A 13,285-nucleotide genomic window follows, 5' to 3' on the forward strand; every position below is an offset into this window, starting at 1 on the left:
TGTTTGTTTGTTTGTCTTTTTCATCATCTGTATGTTGTATTTGACGGGACACACAGTTTCTCTCATAAATATCAAGATCTGTGTTATGGTTTTAACTTTCTATTTCCGTGGAATTATGCAGGTGACTCCCCACCTCCAGGAAGTCACATACTGTGCCTTTAAGCAATCATTAGTGCATTACAGATAATAATAATAATAAAAATAAATATAGCCGCAAGCGGCAATGATCGGCCCTCGCCACGCCGCCGCCACACCGCCGCCACGCCGCAAGAGGAGGGGGCGCTAACGCGCCCCAATTGTCCTTTTATTACGCCTACTGCTGAATCTGTGACGCTGTCACATCTTCTCCCCTTTGTTTTACCATCAAAAAGCTATTTTATTTTGAATTCTTGGCAAAATGTGCAGCTTTGCCGCACAGACACCGTGACTCTTTGAATGAAAATGTGGATAACTTTTGATGGTCCTGAAGATGAGTCTCACCAAATTTCAGGTTAATAGGGCTGACGCCCTGAGGGGGAGGAGTTTGTGAAAGTCTAAAGTGTAAACATGTTCTGGCGATTTCCCCATTGGAATAACATGAAAGGTTTCGGTCATCGTTACGGCAACGCCATAACAATTATGACATGGGTCTCATTGACTTTTTTGATGGGGATGCTAAAATTGAGTTGTGTGTCAAATTTCATATAATTTCGCAAAACTAAACATTTAACCTCCATATAAAATCTGTAGGGGGCGCTGTGGCGCCAAATGAATTTATTTCACTTCAAGTAGGTTTAGGGCAAAGAGTTTAACAACTGATTCTAATTTGACGCAATTCGGACTTTATCTGCGCAAACGGCAGAAATTTTAAATATAGGAGATTTCTGAAATTCTAGCTACAGTTTGCGGCTTCGCCGCACCGAGACCGTGAGAGGTATCAATGTAATTTGGATAACTTTTGATGTCCCACTCCTCAGTAGCATTTTCACCAAATTTCAGCTTTTTAGGGCCAACGCCCTGGGAGGAGTTCGTAAAAGTACGACGTTTGGAAAAACTCCGAAGTCATGTTTAGCCATTTTTGAAGCAATATGGCCGACATTTGGTTCGGGGGACGGCGTTGCCGTAATAATATTTTTTACTTCTCTTGTCACCATCTACCTCTGCGCCAAATTTCATGATTCTACGATCAGATTTTTTTTGGGTCATTTCCCATCTCTCAATGCATTTTTGGTACATTTGGTGGCGCTGACGCGCCATTTTTTTTTTATTTTAGAAAAGGGAAATAGCCAGAATGTAGAGAGGCACGATTTTTAGAGGTGTGCAAATTTTTGTGACTTTTCGTCAATGTTCACTGGGTGAAAAATAGGGGGGTTGGTCCCGAGAAGAAGAAGAAGAAAGAAAGAAAGAAAGAATAATATTCCGATGCGAAAACAATGTTTCCCATTTTTCAAATATCATAAACTATACATTTTCGGAAAGCGCTCGCGCTTTCCTACCTCATGGTGTGGGTCCCTGGTCACTGACGGGTACTTTCGATAATTTTGAGTGGGCTCCGCCCACTTTGTGTTTTTGGCCCTCTATACAGTAATAATGTTCAATTTTTGCATTACATGCTTATATGCACGGAACATGCAAGAGATGGGGAACGTATTCGTGAGCTACTTAGCGCAAATGAGTGCTTTATATGGGGATGACGACCGCGAAGCGGTCGTCATCCCAATGTAAAGTGCTCGTTTAGTGCGAACTTTTGCACGGGCTTCGCCCGTTTACAACGGTAATGTTCCATTTTCCTACAACTAATTAGTATGCACGGGGCGTGCATGAGTGGAGGAGTGCGTTAGTGAGTGTTTGGAAGTGGGCGAGCGCTTCGCGCTCGATTTCGTGCGCACTACGTGCGCACTTTCGCAGCCGTGCTTCGCACGGCCTTACGAGATTAATAGGCCTCTCGCCAGCTTGTGGCGCTCGGGCCTAATAAACACTCTTTTTACATCAGTTATATGCACATGAATGTGACATTATTGCGTTAAATACTGAATATCTCAGTATTTAACAAGACTTTGTTTCCATGGCTACGCAGTCTTCTGTACTTCACTAACTGCACCGTTCAGCTCCATCGTATGACTGAGAGAAACAGAACATGTCACAGCTTTAGATTTATACAAGTCATAGAACATACACTTCATATGTTTTAGATTATACAAGTCACATAACACACACTTCATATGTTTTAGATTATACAAGTCATATAACATACACTTCATATGTATTAGATTTATACAAGTCATATAACATACACTTCATATGTTTGTCCTGAAGCTGCTTCACAGACACATGTGACACAGCAGTGGCTCTTTTGAAGAACAATTATCATTTAGTTTTTTTTGGTCATAACAAAACAGACATTTTATAAATTCAAAGTACTGATTCTACACTGTTTACTTTTAGTCGAGGCACAAGTTATTATTAAAATACCTTTTGCTTAGGAGTCGTCAGGAGTTTACTTGAGATGACTCTGTGTCTGCAGTGATTAGGTCTGCAGTGACCTGCAGTGACCTGTAGTGACCTGCAGTGACCTGTAGAGCTCTGGTCAGCACAGACAGACTAAACTCACTGGTCAGCTCTGAAGATGAGAAAGATACTCATTAGAACATTGATATATTATGCACATTTAACAGAGAAAAGCTGGAATATGTTATTGACAGATTTACATTTCGCTCTGTAACACAAAAGTTCCTCTTTTCACATTCATTTAAAGCTAGAACCAAAAGTCATTTACTTTTGCATAAGTTTAAACCTTAGAAGTTAGAACATAACTGACATGTTTGCTAAATCTCTACATATTCCATGGAAGTAAATCCATGACATTCCTATAGAAAACAAGCGTGTGCTTTGCTGTTTAAACACAGCACACTTCATTATGAATTATGTAATAAAACCTCAAATGTGGTCTCAGCCCCTGTAAGTACAGCACTGTCACTTTTAAAAACCTTTACATTTATATATGTAAGATATGACCCATTTCAGCAGGTTATATTTGAATTATTGGTAGTTGTTTATAGCACATAATACAAACATCACTTTATTTCCCTTCTTTCTCTAGTTTTCCTTGATCTGTGCTTAACCTCTTGTCTCTTAGAACATTTAGTAAGAGAAATAATTTGTTATTTATTTGCAGAAGCACGAGCCATCGTGACGTGTTGTTGCATCTTTGTGTAGCTAAACTTTAGCTTACGTTAGCTCGTGTTAGCTCGTGTTAGCTCGGGTTAACTTGTGTTAACTGTGTAATTGTTGTTTTACACTTCATATGGAACGATGTGTGAAACGTGAAGAATGACATACAAACACAACTTACGTGTATCGTGGTCTCGTCACTTTCTTCTGTTTGTGTTTAGTTTCCGTCACGTGTTCTCCTGAGGCTCGTTCATGAGGGTGACGTGCGCGCTCGGTGCGCGTACACCGTTCACCGGAAGGTTAAAAATGTATTTTTTAAGTATTTTAGAAACAGTTGAAGAGTGAAATTCCTTCTATTTTATTTTTAGACTAAAAACAATTTAGCATGTTTGGTAATTTTAGAGGCCGAACTCCTGAAATGGTCCGACCAAAAGGCTGCATTCTACGAAGTGGCCACTACTCAATTTGGAGCCAGAGGCAGAGGGGGCGTACCCTATCCAGATATTATAATACATCCATGGGACACACCTTTCCGCAGAATCGGCGCGCGGGCACGTTCCACAGCGCGCGACTCGAAAAGAGAAACTAAAGTCAACTTCACGCAAATACGAAGAAATGTAGTCACCTTTTGACAAACACTCGCACAAACCACGATCCTAACCAAGCAATAGGATGACAAGGATATCACATAAATAAAAATAAATATATGTATACAAAAATCTATATATAAATAGAAATTTCGTTACAAGGTTTAAAGACAGTTTAAAAACAGTTAAAAGACTAAAGGCATAATAAATACATCGTTTAGAATAACAAATATAACAAATAATAACAAAAAGGCATCAGCAGACAGACAAACCTCGTCAACACATTTACTCTTTGTTTTTTATAAAGAATTGACAAAGAAAAGATACATTTATAAAGCACACACATATATATTCAGATTTTCCACTTACTTTTGAGACTCGTTTGACCTTTGTCCAAATAAATATTTTCACCGACCGATGTGTTCACCGTCACAGTTTTGGGTCAAATGTTCCGGGGGAGGGAACAACATGTTAAATATACCGAGAGAAGTGACGTAGATGAGTTTCTAGGAGTTCTAGGTTTAGTCACCATGAAAAATCATCAAGTTCAACTTTTGTGAGTTTATCTTTGAGCTATTTCATGGCAAAGTCCAATGTATCTAGAACGTGCAGACAACTTTTATGAACGTACGTAACACTAATATGTACCACTTTATAGTTTTCAAAAAGGGATGAATGTATTTTACATCTCTAGCCAGATTTGTCCTCACTCCTAAACTTTCACAGATGAATGAGCCCCAAGGAAACCAATTCACTTCTTCAGACTTCTTGATCCTAATTTATCTGAAGTGAATACAGTAAATACATGTTCTAGAGATCAGGATTGTGTCGTCAAATAAAACAGACTTTTCAGTGAGTTTAATGTTCACCCAATGGAGACAAGAATCTGATGTACAGTAGGACGTGTGAATACAAGTCACTCGACTCGTTTCCATGTGCCCGGCTGCCAAAGCTCAGTATCTGTTACTATGCAACCTATCCACAGTGGTCCAAATGTTTAGAAGACTCGAAAGTAAAAGTAGGCTAATTACTGAATATGGCAGCGATGACTAGTATTTTGACCATTGTTGTATAAAACACCTGTAATGGAACAGATTCATGTAAGCAGGAGATGCCACCAGGCTGAGTTACAGCTTGGGTCTGTGGAGAGGCGATCCTTGCTCACAACAATAACATTAATATGTTTTTCATGGTATTTTAGAGTATTAAAAACACCTGTAATTGAATAAATTAAAGAGGTTTAATGCCATACTTAGCAATAACATCTCCATAAAATACTTTAATATAAAAGCAAATAAAAACACTAGTTTCTTTTCCACAAAGTTTTGTTTATTTTCAAGTAGAAAGTTACAGCTGACGCAGATATTTACACTCATGTACAGTTAATCAGCACAAAGCTACGTCTATGAAGACTTAAACAGCAAAACTCAGAGGAAAACAAAGTCATCCTTATAAACTATGACTGCTTATATTTACAGAACAAACGACTCAAACTGTAGCTCAGAACAGATAAATAACAGAATACTTTAAACAATAAAAAAAACTAAAAGTGATTCTTTAACAGTGCTCGCTCAATGTCGGCTCCAGGACCGGCTCCGGCTCCAGGACCGGCTCCAGGACCGGCTCCGGCTCCAGGACCGGCTCCAGGACCGGCTCCGGCTCCAGGACCGGCTCCAGGACCGGCTCCAGGACCGGCTCCGGCTCCAGGACCGGCTCCAGGACCGGCTCCAGGACCGGCTCCGGCTCCAGGACCGGCTCCAGGACTGGCTCCAGGACCGGCTCCGGCTCCAGGACCTGCAGAAGAAAGAGAAAACTTGTCAAAATCTGTCACATTGATTCACTTTTAAGGTGTATATTACATTATAAACATCTACTTATTACCAGAACATGCTACAAATGCTAAAATGCTATTACTCAAGTAGAAGTACAAAATAGGTGGCTATCGCACAAGGAGGAGTTCTGGGGGGCCATGGAGCAGGACTATTGGCCTCAAAGAAATGCAGGTAAAACGTCTGAGCCCTCAGGAAGGGGAAGAAGTGCTTCACCAACACTGTTTATGGTGCTGGTGGAGACTCGCCTGGGATGTCTGGGCTGGTGGTCCTTTTGGTTTATAAGGGGGACCGGAGGGTGTGTTCCAACTACAGAGGATCACACTCCTCAGCCTCCCGGGTAAGGTCTATTCCAGGTACTGGAGAGGAGAATCCGACCGATAGTCGAACCTCGGATTCAGGAGGAGCAGAGTGGTTTTCGTCCCGGTCGTGGAACACTGGACCAGCTCTATACCCTCCATCGGGTGCTCGAGGGTTCATGGGAGTTTGCCCGATCAGTCCACATGTGCTTTGTGGATCTGGAGAAGGCTTTCGACCGTGTTGAAATGGCTTTACTCTTCAGAGCCTCTTTGCGCCTTCAGCTGGTGTTTTGGTAAACGTTTGGCCCTAAATGAGTTATTTTAAACACATTATCTCTGTTAAGCTAAACAATGTGAATGAACAAGACTTAAAGTATAATATTATCCCGCCTAATAATCATCATTACAAAGAAACGCTTTATGTTTTCTCCTGTGGTCTGAATCCTGAAGTAGAATGACATCTTACCTCTGCTGCCCTCTGCTGGTCACACGACGGTTGCAGGACTGATGACCGGACCTGCATTCTGTGAAGGAAAGTACAATTCAGTTTAGTTTAAAAAAAAACATCATCCTCCTTACAATATTGTCACACATTTGATCATTTATCTTTTTGGCTGCAGGCTTTTTAGATGGGACAGTGCTGCGTGAAATAGGGATGAGCATGGGGAAGGACATGCAGCAATTTGTAGCGCAGCACTGGGCGGTTTATCTAATTTAATTTCTTCATATTTTTGCCCTGAATTATGTACTAGAAACATGTTGATTTTAATCTCATTTGTAACTGTCAACCCAAAAATCTAATAGTTTGTGGATACAGGATATTTGCTAATTGCTTTCAAAGTATTTTAGCTAAAGAAGCAGCTAACAAAAGTTTACATAAAGCTGTTCAATAAGACTCGATGGGACGTTTGGTTTGTTTATGCCTTTATTTTTTTATATGTTTTTGTTGGATGTCTGCTGGTTTTGATTTTAATTCCGTTTCATTCTGTGTTTATGTTTATTTCTATATAAAAAAAAAAGAGCCATTCAATTAAGTAGCTAATATATTACCAGTACTTTTTTGTTTATGCTACAGGATATGAAAATTAATTTCAAAATCACAATTATAATATTATGTCAGGATATATAAAAAATAACATTTTTTCCCGTATTTTCCGGACTATACGTCGCACCTTTTTTCAATGTTTGGCCGGGGAACGACTTATATGTGATATTATTAACACATTATTATATAATTCTGTTTATTATTTTCACACCGGCAACCACAAGAGGGCGCTCTAGGCTCTAAGCGACGCAGAAGAAGAATCTGCACTTCCTCTTCCTCTGGAGTTTGTGGAGTTGTTTAAAAGTGACACAGAAGAAGAAGAATTCAGTGGATTTAGTGTAGTGATGGCCAAATGAAGCCCCATGAACCATTTGAGGCTTCAGCCAATTGTATCGATACATGAGTTGATGCCTTGCAAGGTGTTTCATTTGCTCCACTACGCCATCTTGTGGTCAACCACCGATTTTATTGAGAAAATAACAACAATACACAAAAAATAAATGATCTACCCAATGATGCATATTTATTCCATAACAACAGATAGTGTCATATGGTTCAACAATAAGGCTTGATCGATCTTATATTCCCCTGGTCCCAGGGCAGATGCAACTCTAGTCAGACACACAGACTTCTGAAAACTACAGGTTTATTTTAGTATTTATCTATTTCAACTATCTGAGCTTTCTCAGACCCAGGCACTGGCACAGATTATGAGGCAGTTCATTTGTGCTTGTTCTCCTCCTCCAGACGCTGCTTCAGATCATCCTGATGGAGCTTTAGTTTAAAGTCTGTATCAGAACTTGACTCATTGATCACTGTGAGTGTCTATTATGCAAAAAACCCTCTAATATGAGGGGATCATCACACATTGACATAATTGGAGAGCGTGAGTGAAGCAACGCTTTGGTACTCATTCACCTTAATAAACATTTCTTCTATAATGTGCCTTTCAGATATAAAATTATTAAGGCCAAGTATTTCCTGTTTGAATCATTTAGTGAGCATTTGTAATGTAAAGAAGCATTAGGGATGTTATTACTGTACAGATACGTGCTCAGTGCTTGTGCTGTTAGATATAATCAGCAGCTTCCTGTGATTCTGAAATACAAACCTGAGTAATAAACCTGAAATACTAAACTGAACTGTCATTCTAACTCAACCACTATCTGACACTGACTGACCCACGACACCCACGACGCACCGCGAGACATTGCGTGCTTCTATCTGAAAGTGACACGTATCCTGAACCAGCCACGAGACCAAAAACGAAAGTGAAGCCTCGCTTTTGTCGGTCATGTGTTTTTAAGCAAACTGACACAAGCCGGGCTTCATTTGACACGCCTCTTTTTACTTGGTACAAGCCTCGAAGCCTCGGCTTCAAATGACCCATCATTAATTTAGTGATTTGGGGTAATACTGATGCTTTGGTAAACTTGTTAGCATGTTCTTTATGCTATAGTATCTGAATAAGTGTTAATATGTTACGTTAACATACCAGACACCACAGTTCTGTCTGTGCCTCATGTAGCTGAAGGTGTTACGTTAGCATACGTACACCTATTCACCATGTTCTCTACCATGTTATTATTTTAAATTGCATTTCAAGATTAAATGTCTGTTCTTGGACTTGGATTTTATCAAATACATTTCCCCAAAAATGCGACTTATACTCCAGTGTGACTTATATATGTTATTTTCTTCTCTATTATGCATTTTTTGGCTGATGCGACTACCAAACTGTTGAAACTCTACAAGACATTGAAAACTAAAAATAATAATTTAAGAAATAACACGTGGTTTTGAAAGTAAAAATCTCATAGTTTTTTCCCCCATAAAGTAAAGTTTCATTCAAAGTTCAGTCAGCTAAGAAGTAACACATGAAATTATTTATCTAAAACGTTGGTATAATTTCCCTTTAGCAGATGAGTTTTGTTGATGGAAGTATAATGAGAAAGTAAAAGCCTTCCCGAGCCAGCAGGGGGCACTGTTAGCCTCCCCGAACCAGTAGGGGGAACTGTTAGCCTTCCTCAGCCAGCAGGGGGCACTGTTAGCATTCCCGAGCCGGTAGGGGGCACCGTTAGCCTTCCTCAGCCAGCAGGGGGCACCGTTAGCCTTCCTCAGCCAGCAGGGGGCACTGTTAGCCTTCCTCAGCCAGCAGGGGGCACTGTTAGCCTTCCTCAGCCAGCAGGGGGCACTGTTAGCCTTCCTCAGCCAGCAGGGGGCACTGTTAGCCTTCCTCAGCCAGCAGGGGGCACTGTTAGCCTTCCTCAGCCAGCAGGGGGCACTGTTAGCCTTCCTCAGCCAGCAGGGGGCACTGTTAGCCTTCCTCAGCCAGCAGGGGGCACTGTTAGCCTTCCTCAGCCAGCAGGGGGCACTGTTAGCCTTCCTCAGCCAGCAGGGGGCACTGTTAGCCTTCCTCAGCCAGCAGGGGGCACTGTTAGCCTTCCTCAGCCAGCAGGGGGCACTGTTAGCCTTCCTCAGCCAGCAGGGGGCACTGTTAGCCTTCCTCAGCCAACAGGGGGCACTGTTTAAGCTGTACAAACGGGCGCAGTTCGACTTACGGCTGAAATGTACGGGCTGCTGAGGTGCTGCTTGTTGGCGGGAGGAGGGTTGGAGGAGGACGAGGAGGACGAGGAGGAGGCGTGGCACGGGTTCTGCTCCTCCTGCAGCGCCTCCTGCAGGTGAGACGACACACAGCCGCTGTCCGAGCCTGTGGAGCCGGAGAGACACCGAGACGACGAGCCCGAACTCTCTGTGGCTGCAAAAGACGAGGGAAGACGAGATAAAGATACACAACATCAAACTGTACGAAGAAGCTAAAACTAAAAATGATTATCTATATTGAAGATGAAAGACTCATTTTGAATAAGGAAAGAAGTGTAATATGTGTAAATATGCAAAAGAGTTTATAGTTACAGTGAGAACAGCTGCAAAAAACCTGATTAAATATCAAAATGAAAAAACGGTTTTGTTATAAACTTTCAAATAAAGGTATAAAGTGATATTTCTGCACTTTTGTGATTATTTTGACATTTCACATTTGTTTCATCCTTAAACCACGATGTTTAAGACATGTTTGAGAGAATATAGTCTGAATATCATTATTGGGACGCTCAAACTCTTTTTTTTCCCCTCCAGATTCACTTTTGTCAATATTGCCCACCACCGCTACTTTAAACACACTTTATAAAAAAACAGACTAAGAACTTGCTCTGTGCATTAATGCAGGAAACGGCTCTAAAAACTATAACATTTCTCAATGATTTGACCCTGTATTTGTATCAAAGCATGCAATATTTACACAATTTATCTGTGCAAAGGCAGATTAAACTCACAATTCTCTCCCAAATCTCAAGATAACTCATGATACTTTCTCCTTTCTGTTATTGTGAAAATAAATCCTTTAAAATCCCCCAAGATTAAAAGTCGACTAATTCACTTTTGGTCCACCACGACACCAACGATTGGCTAAACAATTCATATGTTTAAGGTGACACATTTTTTTTAACGACTTCTGAGCCAAATTGTATTAATTATGCTTTATTCAGGGTGAAGTTTTGTTGATTGAGGTGAAATGTTCGGTGCATGTGTCATAACTCACTCATGGAAGGCTGACTGCTCGTCTCATGCTCCTGTTCGTCTTCTTCAATGCAAGAATGTATGAAGGAGCTCTCAGACGCACCAGCAGGGGGCAGCGTTTGACTGTGAGAGAGAGAAGAGACCATAAAACACATGGAAGGTACTGGTTACTTTTTTAAATTTTGTGTCAGTTTATTTTACATATTTAAACAGTGAGATCTTCTGTAACACTAATAATAACATGATACAATGTGTGTGACAAAGTAGAGGCTTTTGTACCTGAACATGTGGAGGTTTGTACCTGAACATGTGGAGGTTTGTACCTGAACATGTGGAGGTTTGTACCTGAACATGTGGAGGTTGAGGGTTTGTACCTGAACATGTGGAGGTTGAGGGTTTGTGGAGGTTGAGGGTTTGTACCTGAACATGTGGAGGTTTGTACCTGAACATGTGGAGGTTGAGGGTTTGTACCTGAACATGTGGAGGTTTGTACCTGAACATGTGGAGGTTTGTACCTGAACATGTGGAGGTTTGTACCTGAACATGTGGAGGTTTGTACCTGAACATGTGGAGGTTGAGGCTTTTGTACCTGAACATGTGGAGGTTGAGGCTTTTGTACCTGAACATGTGGAGGTTGAGGGGTTTGTACCTGAACATGTGGATGTTGAGGGGTTTGTACCTGAACATGTGGATGTTGAGGGGTTGTACCTGAACATGTGGAGGTTGCGGGGTTTGTACCTGAACATGTGGAGGTTGAGGGGTTTGTACCTGAACATGTGGATGTTGAGGGTTTGTACCTGAACATGTGGAGGTTGAGGGTTTGTACCTGAACATGTGGAGGTTGAGGGTTTGTACCTGAACATGTGGAGGTTGAGGGTTTGTACCTGAACATGTGGAGGTTTGTACCTGAACATGTGGAGGTTGAGGGTTTGTACCTGAACATGTGGAGGTTGAGGGTTTGTACCTGAACATGTGGAGGTTGAGGGGTTGTACCTGAACATGTGGAGGTTTGTACCTGAACATGTGGAGGTTTGTACCTGAACATGTGGAGGTTGAGGGTTTGTACCTGAACATGTGGAGGTTGAGGGTTTGTACCTGAACATGTGGAGGTTGAGGGTTTGTACCTGAACATGTGGATGTTGAGGGGTTGTACCTGAACATGTGGAGGTTGAGGGGTTGTACCTGAACATGTGGAGGTTGAGGGGTTGTACCTGAACATGTGGAGGTTGAGGGTTTGTACCTGAACATGTGGAGGTTGAGGGTTTGTACCTGAACATGTGGAGGTTGAGGGTTTGTGGAGGTTGAGGGTTTGTACCTGAACATGTGGAGGTTGAGGGTTTGTACCTGAACATGTGGAGGTTGAGGGTTTGTGGAGGTTGAGGGTTTGTACCTGAACATGTGGAGGTTGAGGGTTTGTACCTGAACATGTGGAGGTTGAGGGTTTGTGGAGGTTGAGGGTTTGTACCTGAACATGTGGAGGTTGAGGGTTTGTACCTGAACATGTGGAGGTTGAGGGTTTGTACCTGAACATGTGGAGGTTGAGGGTTTGTGGAGGTTGAGGGTTTGTACCTGAACATGTGGAGGTTGAGGGGTTGTACCTGAACATGTGGAGGTTGAGGGGTCCCAGGAGGCCTGAGGAGGAGGGCCCAGCAGCAGCAGAGGGGTCAGAGGTCACAGATCTCTTAAAAGGGTTGGAGTGGTCGAACACAGACACGGCTATAGACGCTCGGGTCCGGGCGCCTGCACAACAGGGACATGCTTCTGTTTAACTCACTAACAGAGGTAGATCCTTATCTCACCCATAGAGGTCACTACATCACATTTTAGATCATGCAAAATCCCTCATGTATTTCCAATGCACTCAAATGTGACCAGCTTTCTGAATGATAAAGTAAAGTAAGTGTGACACAAACAGCAAAAAACAAAAGCAATTTACAGCGATTTACATTTTTAGAGTTGAAAGAACTACAAGGACCCATTTCGCTTTTAAAATACTCACAATTATTATTATTTTTATTCTTCCTAGTAGTAATAGGTAGAAGAATAGAAAATTAACCTGACATCTCTACTAAATCAATTCATTTTGATTGATCAATTACTAACTTTATAAAAAAAATAAGGTACTGTGTGTCCCGATATGTACCTTTATGTACCTGTTATGTATGTTTTTTTTTCATCAGTATGAGCAAATCCAAATAAACCTAATGTGTTAATGAATGATACAAACACAATCTGAATATAACAGTATTGCAGTGTGTGTAATGTGTGTGTGTGTGGGTATGTGTGTGTGTCCGTGTGTGTGGGTGTGTGTGTGTGTGTGTGTGGGTGTGTGTGTGTGTGTGTGTGTCCGTGTGTCCGTGTGTGTGTGTGTGTGTGTGGGTGTGTGTGTGTGTGTGTGTAAGTGTGTGTGTGTGTGTGTCCGTGTGTGTAAGTGCATGTGCATCACCTCTGCTCTTCATGATGTAGTGCACGGCTCGGTCGCTGATGGCTGCGTCGCTCGGCTGAATGTCCAGAAAAGGTTTGCTCCCGACGCCCATCGACACCATCTCCTTCAGACGCATCTCTGTGGTTGTCGCCATAGAAACAAACTTAACAACAGTTTTGTATGATGATGCAGCAGCAGAGAATGATTAAAGCAGAACTAAGTAACTCAGCGCCAATGTGAAAAATGTCAGAAAACAGACGCAAAAGCTTTTCCCCCCACATTTTCTTTCCTTCCCTTCTTTATCATAAGACAGTCGAATCACATTCAAAAACATTTCACACGGCCAAACATAAAAGAAGAGCCAGCGTTTC

The 13,285-nt window shown here is 41.7% G+C and overlaps 1 protein-coding gene across 2 annotated transcripts in view; it reads right to left on the reverse strand.

Annotated features, from left to right (window-relative positions):
- Window positions 1–5,044: 5,044 nt before the first annotated feature.
- plekhg4 (pleckstrin homology domain containing, family G (with RhoGef domain) member 4) overlaps window positions 5,045–13,285 on the reverse strand; it is a 92,325-nt gene continuing 84,084 nt past the window's right edge. For both annotated transcript variants that reach the window (XM_072464522.1, XM_072464521.1), the window contains exons 20-25: window positions 12,936–13,052; window positions 12,088–12,229; window positions 10,512–10,612; window positions 9,472–9,668; window positions 6,332–6,389; window positions 5,045–5,531 (exon numbers count right to left, since the gene is read on the reverse strand). In XM_072464522.1, coding sequence (XP_072320623.1) covers window positions 6,351–6,389; window positions 9,472–9,668; window positions 10,512–10,612; window positions 12,088–12,229; window positions 12,936–13,052 — 596 coding nt within the window. In that variant the 3' untranslated portion in view covers window positions 5,045–5,531; window positions 6,332–6,350. The remainder of the gene's footprint in view (window positions 5,532–6,331; window positions 6,390–9,471; window positions 9,669–10,511; window positions 10,613–12,087; window positions 12,230–12,935; window positions 13,053–13,285) is intronic.

This window comes from Eucyclogobius newberryi, unplaced genomic scaffold, assembly GCF_026437365.1.
Source record: "Eucyclogobius newberryi isolate DKJ021-1_F unplaced genomic scaffold, fEucNew1.0.hap1 SCAF_5, whole genome shotgun sequence".
NCBI lineage: Eukaryota > Metazoa > Chordata > Actinopteri > Gobiiformes > Gobiidae > Eucyclogobius > Eucyclogobius newberryi.